Source organism: Lonchura striata, unplaced genomic scaffold, assembly GCF_046129695.1.
Source record: "Lonchura striata isolate bLonStr1 unplaced genomic scaffold, bLonStr1.mat Scaffold_92, whole genome shotgun sequence".
Classification (NCBI taxonomy): Eukaryota; Metazoa; Chordata; class Aves; order Passeriformes; family Estrildidae; genus Lonchura; species Lonchura striata.
The window spans coordinates 626,673-645,064 of record NW_027461191.1 but is presented as its reverse complement, the minus strand read 5'-3'; the positions used below and the strand labels follow the sequence as shown (position 1 = coordinate 645,064).

The following is an 18,392-nucleotide window of genomic DNA, read 5'->3' as shown; positions in this document are numbered from 1 at the left end:
TACCTCGTACAGAGTCTGTCACAGCCAGCAGCACTGCCACAGGGTCCAGAGAACCAGTCCCTACTGAAGGCTCCTGATTCCATCTCCTGATAAACCGGACTAAGAAAACCCCACATCCCTCCTGCCAGCTCTAAGAAAATCTATTTGGACATTAGAGACTCAGAATTGTTTGCATTTTGAAAATTGTCGTATGAGCGCTTTTGATTGATTTTGTCATTTTGTGTTGAATCAGTTGATCCTCCAGAGAAGCTTTCTTAATAATATAAAAAGGGGAATTGTGGGGATCCTGGGGGGCATTTCCCTGGTTTGGGGAGACGCGGGAGGCTTCCCTCAAGGGGCTGTTGGACTCTGTTTGCTCCTTGCCCTGTTCCTGTGTCTGTTCCTGTGTCCCTGGGCCACTCCCTCCCTGTTCCCTGACTGGGCCTCATCTTTGTACTGCCCAGGGACCAGGGTCACCCCCACCCCGACTCCTCAGGACAGGGAGAGCTGAGAGTTGGAGCAGGGGGATGGGCGTGCTGGGGAAAACCCTGAACATCTCACGGCATGGCTGATTCAGACATCTGTGGATACCATGCAAAGGCCTTTTCTGCTTCTTTACCGTGGACTCTCCTTGTAGCAGCTCAGGCTGCAACAACTGGGGATCATCCAGCCCGGATCCTCCCATGGGGATGGAGCTGGAGCAGCGCACGAAGCTCTGCCCCCACTCAGGACACCCGCAGGGCCTCCCTGGTGTGGAGGTGCTGGTGAGTGATGATCTCTGAATTCCACCTGAAGCTCTTCTGACATTCCAAGCACTCATAGGGCCGTTCCCCAGTGTGGATCCTGTGGTGCTTGGTGAGGTTGGAGGTCCCACTGAAGCTCTTCCCACACTCCCCACACTCGTAGGGCCTCTCCCCAGTGTGGATCCTCTGGTGTTCCATCAGGTGGGAGTTCCAGCTGAAACCCTGCCCACATTCCAAGCACTTGTGGGACTTCTCCCTGCCATGAGGCTTCTCCACCAGCTCCGAGCTCCGGCTGGATCTCCGCCCACCTTCCTGGCTCAGGGGGCTCTTTCCTCCCTGCAGCTCCCTGGGCTGGGTTTGCAGCTCCTCCTCCTGCAGCATCTCCGGGGCTTTTCCTCCTCCTCCATCCAGCCACACCCAGGGAATGACAAATCCTGGTTTGGGGGAAAAACAAGAGGCGAGCACCTTGGACTGGAGGCTCCTCCTGCCCAAGTCCATCCCTAGAACTCAGCAGGACTCTTGTGTCCATGAAAATCTCCACAGTCTCAAGGTTCAGCCCAAAACAACACTCCCAGGAGTTCCCTATCTCTGATCTCTCCACTTTTGGGGTTCCAGAGGTTTCCTTTCCTTGGGATGATGGGGGTCCAATGGCTCCAGGGGTTCCCCGTTCTCAGGTGTCCTGCTTAGGGATGATCCAGGGGCTGTTGGGGCTCCATGGGGTCCCTTTTCCCCTGATGCTCTACTCTGAGATCCCAGGTGTCCCAGGGGTTCCTCCTCTCCAGGCTCCCCCCCTTTCCAGCCAGCCGGGGGTCCCCCAGCTCCAGGATCGCCCCTCTCTGCTCTCCCCACTCCGGGGGTCCCAGGGGTTCCCCTCCTCTGCTCCCCCGGGGGTCCCCAGGACAATGTCCTCCCCCTGGTGACACTGGGCAATGGCCACGTGGACTCCCAAAGATCCCCCAGGGGGCTCAGCTTTGGGGTCCTGCAAGATCCAAACCTACACACACACAGAAAAAAACCTCCCAGGGTTTATTTGGGCCTCCCAGATGAACATCTGGGGCTCAATTCCACAATCTGCAAGCTCCCAACACACCCCAATAAAAAACTCTCTCAGAGACTCCCCGATATATTTGGGACAAGCTCCCCCTCCCCCCTCACCTGCAGGATGAGCTGGGGGCGATGGTCCCGGGGCCAAGGGTGCTGCGGCCTCAGGGGGCACTGGAACCTCCTGTTTCTCCTCCTTTTCCTGCTCCTCATCCTCATCTTCCTCCTCCTCCTTCCTAATCCCACCTCCTGCCCAGTTCCTGCCTTCTGTATATTTCGAGTGGAGCACCTTGCTTGTTTTTAGAGCGAGAACAAAGATCCCAGCGGGAACACGGCTTGCTGGCTTTAGTCAGAAGTAGCGGTGACTAAAGGTCCTGTTTCCTCTGCTGTGCTCCCGTCCTTGTTCCTCCTCAGTGTTCAGGCTGGGCTATGGGGTGTCCCTGTTTGCTGCATTTTCAGAGCTCCTCCTGGAGCCTTTGGGCAATAGGCTGTGCCCTGGGAGGGTTCTTTGTGCTCCTTTGTGACCCAGGAGAACCTTCCGGGCGGTTTCTGCGTGAGCTGCTGCTGTGATGTCACAGGAGCACTGCCACATCCCCGAGGTGCTCCCGTGGCTGTGGGACACGGAGGCCTCAGTGTCCCCAGTGGCTCTGGGCACTGCTCCGTGCCGGAGGATCCTCCTGCCCGAGGCATTCTCAGCACCAGCCCAGCCCTGACGGGCGTCCTTGTGTGCTTGCAGGGCTGCAGTCTGCAGACGTGTGCAGCGCAGCCAGAATGATCCAGCACGTGGCTGCTGCAGTTTGCACGCTGTACTCTGTGGCTTATTCGGGGTATTTTTTAACCCACTTGGCACGTAAGTCGAGGTTTTCCCTCGGTGCTGTGGCTTTGGGCTTGCTGTGTGCTTTCTGTTCTTCCTCTGGACCCGAGCTGACTTTGTAACCAAATGGCCATGAAGGCACCATTGCTTTGGGAGAGCTCCTGCCAGCAGCTGCAGCTGAAAAAGGGGGTGTCTGCAGCCAGCGGGGCGTGCACAGCATTTGCAATGAGCCCTGGGGGGTTCTGTTCCCTCCAGCGGGGAGTCTGTGGCAGCAGAGCCGGGAACTCCCTGCCCAGCCAAGAACTGACCCAGCCCAGCATTTTGTGCTGTTCTCTTGTTGTGGGAAGGGACTGTGGCTCCTGGAGGGACGCTGGGAAAGCAAAATGCTCTCTCGGGGTTGCCTTGCACTGTGGCATTTCCCACCACAGGCAGTTTTTCCCTGACAGCATCTGGTTCATGTTCCCTCTCCCGTTGCAGGGCACCTCATGTGTGGATTCCGAGCAGCTCCTCCTCCGGTGAGTGGGAAAGGAACCTTTGGTGTTTGGAATTGTGCAGCAAGCTGTGAGCTCGGAGTGTGGCAGCCGAGTGCCAGCCTGGGAGGCTGAAGGAAAGTTCCTGTCAGAGTCTTTGCAGCAGCAGCAGCAGCAGCAAAGGGATCCCCAGCAGATTTCTCCTTTTCTGCTGCAGAGCTTTTGAAGGGCTGCAGGTCTGGTTTTGCAGGCAGAGGATTGCTTGCTGGCTTTAGCCACAGTGGAATATCGTTTTCCCAACAATAAGTAGCAATGTCGACTTTAGCCCATTGTTAGTTTGAAGGACTCCAAACCCAATTTCTGCTTTGTGCAGCTGGATGTGCAGCTGAAGGCAAATAAGGTGATCACTGAGATAGAACTTCCCGTCCCTCACGCTGCCATCTGTCCACAGGGCACAAAAGCAGCACCAGCCCCTCCTCTGGCTCCCTCTGCTTCCCAAGAGGAGGCCAAAGAGGAGGAAGACAGCAGTGAGCTCCCCGCTGTTCTGGGGGACGCTGGTGAACTTCCCTCGGTGCCGGGAGATGACAGTGAACTTCCCGCTGCTCTGGGAGACGAGGGCGAACATCCCGCGCTGTGGGAATACAGCGGCGAGGCTCCTGCGGCGTGGGACAAGGACAGTGGACATCTCCCGGCGTGGGACGAGGGCGGTGGATGTCCCCTGGTGCAGGACGAGGATGGCCAAGCCCCCATGGTGTGGGATGAGGACAGAGGACATCTCCCGCTGTGGGATGAGGACAGAGGACATCCTGTGCCTTGGGAAGAGGAGGGTGAACTTCTCCCAGCATGGGAAGAGGACAGTGAACATCCCCTGGCTTGGAAAGATGATGGCGAACCTGCAGCATTTTGGGAAGAGAATGGAGAACCTCCCTGTGCTTGGGAAGAGGATGGAGAACCTCCCTGTGCTTGGGAAGAGGACACTGATCCTCCCTGTGCTTGGGAAGAGGACATGGAACCTCCCTCCGCTGTGGGATCCTGGGCTGAAGGTTCTGACAGCAGCACAGCCCTGCAGCCAGAGGGGAGAGGGGAGTGGTGCCTGGTGCAGCTGAGTACGTCTGCTCTGTTCCTGTGTTCAGAGCAGGGGGCTGTGTGTGTGTCTCGGCATCAGCTGCAGCCAGCGTTGCTCTGCAGCTGAATGTCACAGGGGCATTTATTGTCCTTCCCCAGCTGAGACCAAGGGGCTCACGGCCCCAGGGAGTGGGGCTGCATTCTGGCTCTGCTCTGGCGGGGTCTCACTCTGGGAGGGAGCCTCTTCCACGTGTTTTCTTTCAGGGAATATCGTGAGCGTGGCGGAGCCTGCCGAGAAATACCTGGAAGTGGAGCAGATTGGCCAAGGGTAAGTGCACGGCAGCTACTTCTGCACAAGCAGCCCAGGGGCTGTGCTGGTGCAGGATCAAGGGAGAAGTCAGGAGAGCTCCAAACACCTTCAGACACTGGGGTGCCATCCTGCTGTCTCTCAGTCCTGATCAGAATTGAGAACTGTGGTCAGAAGGAGCCGTCACAGGCCCCTGAGGCTGGCAGTGTCCTGCCTGCAGCAAGGAGCAGGACCTGGGAGATCTTCTGTGTCTGGAACTGGATTGCTTAAAAGAGCCACTCACCATCTGGAGACTGTCAGACAACAGCTCTCAAGGGGATTTCTTTCAAATATTTTGCTTCAAAAAATATCCTCCAGTCAGAATTAACAACCTAAAGGTTTAGAAACAGGAACCAGAGATGAACTAATAAGTGCTCTATTCTAGCACAGGTCGTAGAGCCCATACATTCAGCAACAGAGAGCTGATGCACTCTGGGGGAAAATGCATCACCTGCCTGATGGCAGGGCCCTTGTGGATCCTGCAGGTCTTAGGCAGGAAATGGAAAAGGATGAAATGCATTCTTTTCCAGTTCTTTAGACACCCATTGCTCACAACAGGTTTTGAACTAAAGCAATTAAGTGTGGACATTTGGGATTTGCTCCAGCCCAATTCCTTCGTGTTGGGTCTCAGTTTTCCCTTGCACACCTGGCATGGCAGAGGGCTGGTGGCTGCTGCGCTGTTGTTGCAAGGGTCGATGCACCCAGGTGTTTGTGAGCGCTGCAGGCAGCAGAGATCTCCTGTCTGGGCTGGCTTTCACTCCCAGGGCCTCAAGCACTGCTTCTTTCTTCTCTGCTGTTTTGTCTCCAGGGCTTTCGGAACCGTTTCCAAAGGACTCGACAGGGCCACTGGAGGAGAGGTCAGTGCCAACACGCCCAGCACGTCTGGCAGCTCTCCAGGGCTCTCCCCTCTGCTGGGAGCTGTGGCTGCAGCTCTGGGGGCCAGCAGAGCTTTCCTGCACAGGCTGCTCCTCTGAAGGCAGAGCAGTGTCAGCCTGCAGAGCACAGCTGGGACACACTTGGTCCTTCTGGAGTGCCCAAAGGGATGCAAGGAAGGCAGCGGTGTCTGTCAGAGCAGGACACGCTGGCTTGCTCTTCATATCTAAAAGTGTGAACGCATCAGGGCTGGAGACTGAGGCCCAATTTATCTTCACCCCAGCCGCAGACAGGAACACTATTTAGCAGTTTTTCCATCCTGCCTTTTATCTTCAAAGGGTACCTCAAGGCTTAATTAGGGTGAGATCCTGCTTGGGCTCAATTTGGGGATTTAATTCCACTTCAGCTGTCCACAGAGAGAGAAGGAGAGAAATGAGAAGATGGATGTCCAGAGCAAAGCTCTCTCCTAAACCCTGCAGTTGTGTTTGGGTCTGGGGTCAGTGACAGCCTGTGACAGGGATCACCTGAGCAATGGATGTGTGTGTTTGCTTTGTTGTGCAATCCCAAACAGAGCAGCTGCATCTGAAATCATGACCAAATCCCATGGAATTGCTAAAGGGTTCCTGGCTGTTTTGCTCTGTTTTCACAGAACCAGAATTACCTCCTGCTTGCAAAATGTGTTTGAATAATAATGAGAGTGTTGAGGCCATTTGAGAAGACTGTAGGTGCAGAGAATGTGGTTAGAGCTGGGAGGCTGACAGCTGAGGGGCCATTTCTGCAGAGCTTGCAAGGCCAAATGTCTCTGGCCGTGTGTCCTGTAAGCAGCCCCAGTGAGCAGAGCAATGGGCTGTGGGAGTGGCCCTTGCTGAGCTCTGGTGCCCATCCCAGGGCAGTTTGGCACAGCCCAGCTCCGTCGCTCCAAAAAGCCTCGCCCCGTGTTGGCTGTGGCCTCCTGCCACAGACTCCTCCAGTTAAAGGTCTGCAATGTCCCCTCAGGTGGCCATAAAGAAAATGAGTCTCAGAGGGCAGAACAGGGAACGCGCTGTGAATGAGCTCCTGCTCCTGAAGGACAAGAAGAACCCCAACATTGTCAACTCTTTGGACAGGTGAGTGCTCCAGGCCTCATCCCGTGCACGGGCCCTGCCTTAACCTTTCCTGGCACCCGTAGTCTGTAGCCTGTTTTGAAAATGCCTGACCCAGCCGTATCTTCCCAAAATAACAGCCTGGCAGTTCGCTCCCTCTGTGTGCTTTGGTTGCTTTGGTTTGGTTTTTCCTTCAAGCTGACCCTGTTTTCTGTGTCTTACAACAAGTGCTGATAAACCACAGCAGAAATTATTTCCCTTGGTTTCTTCTTCCCAGCCCTTTTCCATTGCTGCGGATGCCAGGAAGACCAGGTCCTTGTTTCCAGAAATGCCTCATTTGCCCATTTTGCACTGGCCTTGCCTGTTTCTGAAGGGACTTTCTGAAAGGTTTTCTGATTGCTTTTGTCCCAAGTGCTGCACGGCCTCCTCCCCTGGATAACCCTGGGAGTTGTGTTGCCTTGTCTGCAGGGAATGGTGGAACTGATGAGCTCAGAAGCTGAACCAGCTGGGGGCCAGTGTTGTGGTTCCACACTGATCTGGGCTGTTGCTAAACTGCATTTTTCACCTGCTTGCCATCTAAGGACTCTCCTTTCTCACAGGTGTCTCTTCCCTTAGACTGTGCAGATTCCAAGGACTCTGCAGCCTGGCAGGGATGTCTCTCCATGGGATTCTGTCCTCATGGACAAGTGACCTGGAAACAAAACTCCACTCCAGGCTTTTCCATGGGGGAATTGAGCACTGCACATTCATCTCCATGCCACTGCTTTCCTCTTCCAGCTTCCTTGTTGGCGGAGATCTCTGGCTGGTGATGGAATACATGGATGGAGGAACTTTGCAGGACGTTGTCAGACAGACACGCATGGCTGAAGGAGAGATGGCAGCTGTCAGTCGGGAGGTGAGGGATCCTGCCTGTGGCTGCCACGGCTTGGACACGATGGTCCTTCCACAGAGGCGTGAGAACAGGAGTGGCTCCATGCTCAGGGCTCTGTTTGTTGGTTTCATGAGCTGGAGAAGAAAGAGCCTCTGCAGTGAACGGCCTGCCAGCATCGCTGCACTTCTGCTCTGTTCTTGCTCTCTTTCCTGCTGTTGTGGCACTCTCTGTCTGTTCTGGATTTGATGTGCTGTTCTCAGCTTTGCCCTGAACCGTTTGCCTGGAGCCTGTCTGCTCTGCACTCCTGGCCTGTCACAGCAAAGCTGCTGCTGGCAGAATTCGGACCTGTCCTTTCTTGTGTGATAGATTCCGGCCATTGGTTTTTGTCCTGGTGTTTCTTGTTCTCTCTCAGTGCCTGCAGGGCCTGGATTTCCTCCATGCGAACCAGGTGATCCACAGAGATCTGAAGAGCTCCAACATCCTCCTGGGCATGGCCGGCTCTGTCAAGCTGGGTGGGTGTTCCTGGCCAGGCACGGCGCTCCCGGGTGCGGCTGTGGGGCTGCTTCCCAGTGCCGGCCAGAGCCCCACAAGGGCTGCTGGGGGCACTGCCCGGCCCCTGCTGCCAGCTGAGAGCGGCTGCCCCTGCAGAGAGCTCCGGAGAGCAGCAGGGTGCCAGGGGTGGCTTTGCTCTGGGTATGGCCCTCCCAGAGGGCAGGAGTTGGAATCTAAAGCTTAAAGGGAATCAGTAAAAGCCACTGCATGAAAGCTGAGGGTTTCTTTAAGGGTCCAGTTCCACCTTCCCTTGGCTACAGCCCTCAGCACTTTTCCAGCTGACTTCACTACTCCATTCTCAGACTGAGAATGGGGAGTCTTGGTGCTTGGTTTCCTCATTCCAGCTGCCTTTGACAGTGTTTGTTTCTGTCCTCAGCTGATTTTGGCCTCTGTGCTCAGCTCAGCTCTGAGCAGGACTGGTGCAGCTCCATGGTGGGCACTGCTCACTGGATGGCCCCAGAAGTTGTGACCAGTTCTCCTTATGGCCCCAAGGTGGACATATGGTCCTTTGGCATTGTGACCATTGAGATGGTGGAAGGAGAACCTCCTTACTTCAAGGAAACGAGGGCCATGGTAAGAGGCAAATTCTCCAGGGGCTGCAGAGCCCTGTGAGCACAGGGTGACCCTGCACTGGCAGCAGCAGCTGGAGGTTTCTGCACCTGGGGAAGGGAATTCCCAGAGCACTTGAACCTCAACACAGACAAATATTCTGCAGTCTCCAACAACAATTTGCTTTGGGATTTATGCTGTTCCAGCTCTTCTGTCTGTAAGGATGACCTGAAAATTTGAAGCAAGTACATCAGCTCTTTCCAATGGCTGTGGCAGCACCAGGGTTTGGGTTTTTTGGTTGGCATAGGAAAATGAGCTGTGAGCAGCATCTCTGCCAGGGAGGAAAGTGCCCCTGGAGCTGGGGCTGAGAACCCGGGGTCGCTGTGAGCACCTGTGGGTGGGAAGGAAGCTGGCAGAGCGCTGAGTTTGCTTTTCCTGCAGGCTCGCGCTCTGATCCGGCACAACGGGACCCCGCAGCTGCAGGAGCCCCGGCGCCTGTCGGCTCTGCTGCGGGACTTCCTCGAGTGCAGCCTGGAGCCGGACGAGGAGCAGCGCTGGTCTGCCCAGGAGCTGCTGCAGGTGAATGCCGAGCAGCTGAGGGGAAGCAGCAGCACCAGGGAGGGGTTTTCTGCTGGGGCCCCTCCGATAGTCTCCAGCCTCGCTGCGTTCCACACGCAAAGCAAGCAGAATCCTCGCCGGGTTTGGCTTGGCAGGGTCCTTTCGAGGGCATCTGCCCCTGGTGCCCCACAAGGAGCAGGGCCACCTTCAGGCAGGTCCAGTGCTCAGAGCCCTGCCTGGCCTGAGCTTGGATGTTCCCAGGGAGGAGGCACCTCCCACATGCCTGGGCACCTTCTGTCAGTGTTTCCCCACTCCTGGCAAAAAGATTCTGCCTTAGATCTAACCTGAGCCTGCTTCCCTCTCCTGAGTTTCTGACCATTTCCCTTTGTCCTGTTGCAACAGAGCCTGTGAGAAAGTAACAGTTCATTTCTTTCTTTTTTATCCTTTGGGCAGCACCCGTTTTTATCATCAGCCAAGCCTCTCTCCAGCCTGACCCCTCTGATCACCGCAGCAAAGCAACTGAGGGAGCAGCGGAGGAGATGAAGCACTGGAGGACAGCTGTCAGTTACAGTAGTTAGTTAGGACAACTAGTTAGTGATGGTAGTTAGCAGTGCTAGTTGGTTATGGTAGTTAGGACAGCCTGTTTGTTACGGCTCTTATGACAGCCTGTTTGGTATGGCAGTTTTTTGAATAAAAACTCTTTTAAACCTCAAGTCCCTTGAGGTGTCCCTTCCTCCTCCTCCCTCCGTGACTCGGCTGCCCGGAGCAATGTGAGGGGAGAGCGGGCCCAGCCTGGCCCAGAGCTGAGCCCCAGCAGAGCCCTGGCAGAGCCCAGAGCAGCCTCGGATCTGCAGAGTCAGCCTGGGAGGAGGCGCTCGGAGCCTTCTGGGCTGCACCCGACTCTTGGTTACAAACTGCGTGTGCTGGAAAATGCCACCGGCTCTGCCAGAGGGCAGAAGGGGCCCGGGGAAGGCCCCAGTGCTCCCTGCAAGGGAAACACCTGCCCTGGGTTTGTTATAGAGAACTATGTAGTTGGTGGCTTTTGCTCTTATGTCTTGACTTCTGCAACTTATTCTTAATCACAACGATTTTGATACAGTACAGTTTGTAATCACTTTTAACTGCTTTTGCTGTAATATAATTTGTCAGCTTTTTGTTGCCAATGCCCTGGCCCCTGTGTAGCTCATATCCTCAGAACATCATTCATGGCTGATAGTTTAGTTTGTGCACAGTGTGAAAAACATACATACTAGTTTTGGCTTTTGCAAAATATTGAAGTGGATTCCATGGGTTGTGCATTAGAATGTTAACTTTTGCAGAAGTAGCTGTAGTTGTGAAATAATAACTAATGCTTTTATTTTTGTAACTAACTGAAATGGGAAAACAGTGGGAAAACAGTGTTAAAAACTAACTGGTGGGGTAATGTATTGAGGATGGGATGGTGGAAGAAATGGGGATTCTTCCTTTTACGTGTTAGAACTGTTATAAATGAAAATTTGTCCAGCCAAATTAATATGAAAAAATAAAATATTTATTTTGCAATCAAATTCTATCTAGGCCACAAGGAAAGAACAGAGCCGAGCCCGGGGTCGGCCCTGGGTGTGCAACAAGGAGTCAGCCTCAGCAGAGGTTTTCCTCTAAGCCCACACACCTCCATCCTGGCACAAGCGGTTTTTATAGGGAAAATTCTGCCTGAGGCCAAGATTTCGGCAGTCAGTCTTCTCTTCAGAGTCCACATGTTAATAAGATTTTCTTTTTTGGTGATGAGGGAGAACAATTCAGTGTCCGGAGTTTGTTGAATCCCTTGATGAAATTTACGGGAGGGAACGCTGCATTCACCTGTGTCTGCCCAAGGATTTCCATGATATCCATCTCGGGTCCTTCAGGCAAGGATCAGCACCTGGGGTTCCTGCATCTCCCCAGCCATGGCCCATCTCCTGGGGAGCCGCACCTTCTTACTTGTAAATCAGTTTCCAATATACACCCGGTCTCACCTGCGAGGGTGGGGGGGGGAATCCTAATACAAACGTGTAGAGTCTTAGAGTGTTCTAACAAATTAACAAATATTCAATGTCACATATATCATATTAGAATCGGCACCAATTATATCTGCTACATATAACAGTATGGTAAATGTAGCTTTGTAGATAAAATGAAGCTTTAGTAGTAAAAAAGAAACTATGTCTGTGTGTGTGTGGGGGGGGGGGGGGGGTTAAGGAATGAGATACTCGCTTCAAGGAACACACAAATTCTCCAGAGAAGAGCAATTTATGGTTTTCTTATTAGAAGAAGCTGATTTCTTCATGCCTTGCTCAAACTGGAAGACCCCGGGGAATTAAAGAAAGCAGTTGACATACAACAGAGTTTTTTGTTTCAAATATAATGTATGTATAACCATGAAGCATATATGTATATGCAACAGTGTATTGTTTTAGGGGTGATTCCTTCATTCACAAGGTACATTCCTCTTGGCTTAAGTGCCTGAGAGCATCTGGACCTCAGATATTCTTTCCATTTTATTGTCTTGTAATTGTCCTAACTATAAATTTTTATCAGTCTAATTATATTCCTATTTATTTCACCATTTTATTATTATTAAACTTTTAAAATTCTAAAAACCAAGTGATTGGCATTTTTCACAAATTCCTATCAGGAGACAGAGAAACAATTTATCATTTCAATGGCATCATTAGATTACAAGCTGTCCTCGGAATAAGAACCAACCAGACAACTCCAACTCCTGACCTTCCTGCCGACCAAGCCACTGAAATGAGGAACACAACATTTCACCAGGAGATAGGATCAGATTATCTGTTAGCAGAAAAAAAAGCAGTTTGTGGAAAACTAAATTACTCAAACTGATGTTGGCAAAGAGATGACAAGGGGAAAGTGTTGAAAAAGATAAGAAAGGAAATAGGAAAGCAGTTTCTGTATTGGTCCAAGCATGGAAAGGATGGGAATGGGACACGGTTTCCTGGCTCCCCGGCAGACCAGGGGTCAAACGTTGGGTGTCTCCTGGATTGTCCCCAGAAAGGGCCCATCTCTGCACAGAGGCATCTTTTTTCATTTGTAAATTAGGTCTTTCTTTCTCTGCCAACAGTGGTTTCTCCAGCCCCGGCTGCAGCCACTGGTCATTTAAAACTTAAAGAATCTTTTTGTACAGGCACAACTGACTTGATGCATATTTTTCATAAGCACGAATTATTCCATAACATATATTACAATGGTGTTATAAATTGTGACACGACAATTTGAAGTGTCTTAATTCAATAAAGCAATTTTATTTAAAACAGCAAGCGAGTAAGGCAGGCAAAGCACAGCGCTGGGCGGCCGGGAGTCTCCTGCTCCACCAACGGCGCGCAAAAATGTTCTGTCCCAACCTTCCTTTTATCCCCCCCCTTCTCCTTGCAGGCGTGACTCTCCAGATGTAGTCTGAGTCTGGTCGTTGTGATAGCTTCCAAGTCTCTTCTTTTGAGATGCAGCAAGCAGACCAGATACACACACCCAGGACTTTAATCTTAACCTCCTTATCACCTTGTAAGGAAATAAGCATTTCAAAGACACACCAGTACATTCTTATGCAAACCAAGGTAAGCAAGCATACCGCAGTCTTGCTTCAGTGAACAAATGATCTTCCACTTATCTCAATGGGGCTGTGGAGATCCTCCTGCAGGTCCATGGGAATGCAGAGATCCCCTGAACGTCCATGGGGCTGCAGAGATCCCCCTGCAGGTCCATGGGGATGCGGAGATCCCCTGCAGGTCCATGGGGCTGCAGAGATCCCCCTGCAGGTCCATGGGGATGCAGAGATCCCCTGCAGCCCCTGGAGGAGCCGGGCTGGAGCTCGGCGATGCCGAGAGGAGGCTGTGAGCCCGCGGGCAGAGGGGCCCCGCTGGAGCAGCCTGTCCTGGCAGGATTGAGCCCGTGGCACAGTGACCCACGCTGCAGCACTCGGAGGGGGCTGTGCCCAGGGGATGGACTCCGCTCCGAGAAGTTCCTGGAGAAGTCTCGGCCGGGAGAGAGCGCAGGGTGCAGCAGGGAACGACTCCTGTCCCTGAGCAGAGGGAGAAGCCCCGGGGGATGAGCTGAGCATGGCCCCATTCCCTGTCTCCTGCCCTGCCGGGGGAGGAGGTGCAGCTGGGAGCAGGGAGGCGTGGGGAAAGCTGCATTTAAGGCTCTGCACCGGCTTCTCCTGCTCCTGCTCCGAGTCTTTGGAGTTTTCTGCCAGAAATCTCTCCCCTGCCCCACCCACCCACAGGGCTTGGGGCAGGTTTCCCTTTTCGGGGGAAATCAAAGCGAAGCTCTGAAGCGCTAACGAGGGGCAGGAGAAGTGAGGCTCCTGGGCTTCCCGCAGAGGCGGAGGCACGGGAGGCGCAGGGCCGGGAAAGCCGTGGCGGGAGGCGCGGAGAAGTTTGTTTGTGTTGGCAGCTCAATCCCGGCTCGGCCCGGGCCCGTGCCGGGGCTGTTCCTCATCTCCGGCTTTCCCCTCACGCAGCCCGGGGGCGCCGAGAGCGCGGGGCGAGGCGGGGCCGTGCGCAGAGCCCGCCCCGAGCTCGCTGCCATTGGCCGCCGGTGCCGTCAGTCGCGGTTGCGGCGCGCTGATTGGTGGAGCGGGGCGCGGCGCGGCCCCGGCGGCGGGCTGAGGGCGGCCGTGGCCGCGCAGCGCCGCCATTGGCCGAGCGGCTGCGCGGGCCCGGCAGCGGCGGCAGCGGCCGGAGCGCGGTGAGGCGGCGGCGGCGGAGCTCGGAGGCGGCCCCGGCGCAGGTGGGAGCCGCGCTGGGCTCTGCGGGGGCTCGGGGCCGGCTGCGGGCGGAGGGGGCGGCAGGGGGCTCCGGCGGCTCGCCGGTGCCGTGTCCGGCCCGTGCCGGCCCCGGGCTGAGGGCGCTGCGGGAGCGGCTGCCCGCGGTCTCCTTCCCGCCGGGGCCGGGCAGGAGCCGCTGCCGGAGCAGCGCTGGCTCGGCCCGGCTGCTGTGGGTAGGACAGAGGGGCTGCCCCGCGGCCGGGAGCGGGCGGGGAAATTCCCGTCGCCGGAGGTTCGTGTGCCCGGCGGAGAGCGAGGAGTCCTGTCAAAGTGACTTTATTGCCGAGCAGGGGCAGAGGCCGTGGGGCATTTGCCGTGCGCTCTCTGCCGTGGCTGTAGCCCGCAGCCTCCTTTTTATCCTCATTTTCCCGGCCGATCTCCCTCTGCCTTTGCCCACCGGCTGAGTTCCTTGGCAGGTTCAGACTTCCCGATGCGCCTGGAGCCTGTCCTCGTTAATGTGCACCCTCCTTTTGTATAACAGCCGATATTCATGGCTCTGTTAAGTCTTTGTTCTACTCCTCGAAGTTCGGGAATGTAGCGGGACTTTGAGCAGCTCTCTGGGTCAATTTCTAACATTTATTGGACCTGATGGTTTCTCCCCTTCTCTACAACTCCCTGGCCCTATCTCCAGGCAGATTCACTCCTTGACTCTGTTTTGTTCTTCCCAGGCCCTCTTTGGTTTTGGGATTATTCTCGGTGCCCTCATTCCCTGTCCTTTTGTAGCCGTTTGTGGATCAGGAGGCCTGGCTGCCACCTGCATGCCCTGGCTCAGCTGCTGGATGAGCTGCACTGCCAAGGTGTGGAGCATGGTAAAAAGATGAGAGTTGCTGCAGCACAGGAGAGGAGAAGCAGCATTCGTTTAACCCCTGGTGTGCTGGGGAGCCACGAAACCGTGTCCCATTCCCATTCTTTCCATGTTTGGACCAATACATAAACTGCTCTCCTATTTCCTTTGTTAGCTTTTTCACCACTTTTCCCTTGTAATTTCTTTACCAGCAGCCGTTTAAGCCATTTAGTTTTCCACAAACTGCTTTTTTTTCTGCTCACAGGTAATCTGATCCCATCCCCTGGTGAAATGTTGTGTTCCTCATTTCAGTGGCTTGGTCGACAGGAAGGTCAGGAGCTGGAGCTGTCTGGTTGGTTCTTATTCTGAGGACAGCTTGTAATCAAATGATGCCATTCAAATGATAAATGGGTTCTCTGCCTCCTGATATGAATTGGTTTGGGTTCTCAGGGGCTGGTCCATGGTGTTGTAGGATTTTTTCTGGTGGTCCTTCAATACTTTTCCCTGTTTTTGGGTGCTCCCTTCAGCTGGGGCTGCCTCAGTTGACTGCTTTTTTCTAATTACATCATCAAATACTTGAATTCCAACTGATTTCCCTGAACTTGTTCTAGCAAAACCCCCAGTGCTCTGATACACCCTGTACAGCACAGACAGTGACAGCAGATGTTGGAGTGGGCAGAGGGATGATCCCCCCCTTATTTTAGTGAAGTTTTCCCAACATTCTCCATTTGCTGTTTCCCTTTGCAGCTTCAGCCATTTCTGTTGCAGAGTCAGAGATCCTCAGCATGGGCTCTGCCTTCAGCTGTGCAGATTCCATCTGTGCAAGCAGGCAGAGCTTGGGGTGAGGGACAGAGGGAATCAGCCAATTCCTGCCCCAGGCAAGAAGAGCCAGGTACATTGTCCCCAGTTTGCCCCAGCAGTGTTAATTTGCATTTCTGAAGCTCCTCCTGGGTGCCTGGAATGCAGCTTCTCTTCCACAGCAGCCTTCAGCAGCCTCAGTTGTGCACCCCCCCCACCATCTGCTGCTTTTTTTTTTTTTTCCTTCAAATCATCTATTTATTGTTTATGAGTTAAAGGGTCACCTTTAAATCTCATCTAGTTTTGAAAATTTTGAAAAACTCTAATCACTTGGTTTTTAAAATTTTAAAAGTTTAATAATAACAAAATGGTTATAAAAATAATAATACAATTAGAGTTAGGACAATTACAAGACAAAAAGAGCAAAGAATTACGGACGTCCAGATGCTCTCGGACCCTAAGTCAAGAAAAGCTTGACTTGTGAACAAAGGAAACACCCTTAAACCAAGACACTTGTTGCATATTCATACATCCTTCATGGTTATGCATACATCCTATTCTAAACAAGAAACTCTGTTGTATGTCAACTGTTCCCTTTAATCCCCTGGTGTCTTCAAGTCTGAGCAAGGCCTGAAGAAATTAGCTTCTCCTGATCAGAAGCCATAAATTCCTCTCCTTTGGAAGATTTAGGTGTTCTTCGAAGGGAGCATCTCATTCCTAAAAAGAAAACTCCCCCCACATACATAATCTCTATTTTAACATAATGTTGTAACCTAAAACTACACTTAACACAATATGTAAGGGAATTAATACAGCATAACTTTCTAACATTACACATATAATATTCATTGTAACATTTGCGAAAAGCCAATCATAAATATGCATTTTTCACAATCCCACCTCTTACTGCGCAAGCCAAATGATTTATAAAGAATATTTCCTGTCCTCTTGCATTCTTTGGACTCTGTTGGTAATCAAATAAAACATGGGATTAAACAAAGAAGAAATATCAAAACACTTGTAACACATAAAAGGAAGAATCCTAATTTCTTCCACCATCCCATTCTCAATACATTACCCCACCTGCTAGTTTTTAACGTTATTTTCCCATTTTTGGACTGATACCTAGGTCATAACTTTTTTCTGATATCCTTTGTTTTTTCCAGGATGACATCCTCATTGCCATCTATTTTCAACAATCTGTACACCCCATTCTTTAGCCAATAAATAGCGTAAAGCCAACCTATTTTAATGCACTGCAGGTGATGTTTGGCTTTGCAGACTCAATATTAATTCCAATGCCTGAGCAGCTTTGTTTATTATCTTCTCTATAACTGCTTGGAGTCCTTTAATACGACTGAGGATATAATTTGGGGTTAACACAGAGCTAGACTGCTGTGCTTGTTTTACCTTTTTTTTTAACTAATTGTCTCTTTACCGAATCTTGGACTATATTTCTAAGATCAAATGTAAAACAAATCCGTCTCTCTCCTTTTGGACATTCCATGCCCCAAGTATTACTACTTTTTCCTAAGTTCTTTGTAATGTGATAATTTTCCCCCTTTTTCCTGCAGGTACTTAATTTGGACGGGTTATAACAGTGGCTGTTGACATGGGTGTGTGTGACAAAAAGGAACTTTGGTTTCTTTCCATGTGATACCTTCTGTAGCATTTGTGACACGATCTTGCTGCTATCTCAGAAGGGAAAAGACAACAAATGAGAGACAGAAACAGGAATGACAGAGGTCTGGCATGGCTTATACCCCCACCTCCCCTGCCTGTGGGGCTGCTGCCCACAGCAGGTACGTGTGATCTTCTCGCTGCTGAGTACAGTGCTCAATCCAGGCTTGCCCTCTGTTTCCCTTGTCACTCCTTTTTTACTCATTTCCAGGCAAATTGTTTTTAACACCTTTTAACTGTGGTTTTCCACCATTCCTCAGGTATCTCTCAGTCCACAGGCATTGATAATCCCCATCTACAAAAGCAATTTATTACTTCAGTTTTTGAGGTCTTTCTCTATAGGGGATTGATTCAGTACTCAATACTTCTTGCCACGAGAACATAGATTTTGTGAGCTACAATGCCAATTATTCTCATAATTTAAACATTCACTTATAACCCAGCTGCCATGTCCAATATGAGGATGAATCAAATAAAGTATACAGCATAGTATTAATGGCAATTTCCCTTCTTGCCTGTACAAGTCACAGGCTAAGGCCAGACTATAAGAACTCTTTGACTCAAACACTCCCGATCCTCCTGTTTGAAGTGGCAGTGTTCCTCTGCCAAGGAGGTGTCGGAGGCGTCTCAGGGCTTATTCAGGCAGGGCTTAGAACCAGTGATGCAAGCTTTGCCTTATTTCTCAGTTAGGTGTTATTCTTTGTACCTGCCTTGGATCATTTGGGTCTTCCCAAACCATTACCACCCAGTCCTGGTTGAAAGTCAATTTGGTATCACCTGTTTTAGATGTGATAGTCCATTCCTCACGTTTCTTCACAAATTCTTTTATTTTGCTGGCATGAATTCACCCTCTTTTCCATGGTTGGGATTGCTGCTTTAGTAGTACCTGGAAAGGACTTCTTAATAACACAGTGTTAAAAGAAAAACAATACTGCATTAACTTTCACCATTAGTTTTCTTCAAAACTTTCTGGGTTTAACTAAAATCTTTTTCTGTTGCTGCTTCTTCTTCTTGTATCCAGCTGTGCTAATTGCTGCAGAGGCCAATTCTTCTTCTTGTGAGCTATAATTAGTTAAATAAAAAAAGACTAGCCCAAATTTAACACAAGATGTATCACATCTCTTGGTTTTTTGCTTTTTAGGCAACATCCAACTGTTTTAGTCTTACAGACCCATTCTTCAGAACAAAAGCCTCCTTTCCTTAACAACAAAAATCAGAAGGAAAAAAAAGAAGTCTTGTTTAAAAAAATAAAGCACATTGTGAGAGTCAGCTATCTCTGCTTTGATCTTATCTCTATTGGTGGTCCAGCTCTCCCTCTTTTTCACAGCTTTGCCTTTGACTGTACTTCCTCACTCCCCTCCCCTTGTTGTCACTCTGTCTAGCAGG

General features: G+C 51.7%; 2 protein-coding genes across 2 annotated transcripts in view; both read left to right on the top strand.

The window, feature by feature from the left end:
• The window catches only part of LOC144248830 (uncharacterized), a 63,336-nt gene that overhangs the window by 40,208 nt on the left and 4,736 nt on the right, over positions 1-18,392 (top strand). The gene's annotated exons all lie outside the window — the stretch shown is intronic.
• On the top strand, positions 498-9,486 carry LOC144248824 (uncharacterized). The gene is made up of 11 exons (XM_077790807.1): positions 498-743; positions 1,086-1,170; positions 3,494-4,174; positions 4,353-4,440; positions 5,267-5,315; positions 6,328-6,437; positions 7,191-7,308; positions 7,697-7,796; positions 8,213-8,409; positions 8,827-8,964; positions 9,397-9,486. The coding sequence occupies exons 1-11, from the start codon at positions 663-665 to the stop codon at positions 9,484-9,486; spliced, it is 1,737 nt and encodes a 578-aa protein (XP_077646933.1). The 5' UTR covers positions 498-662.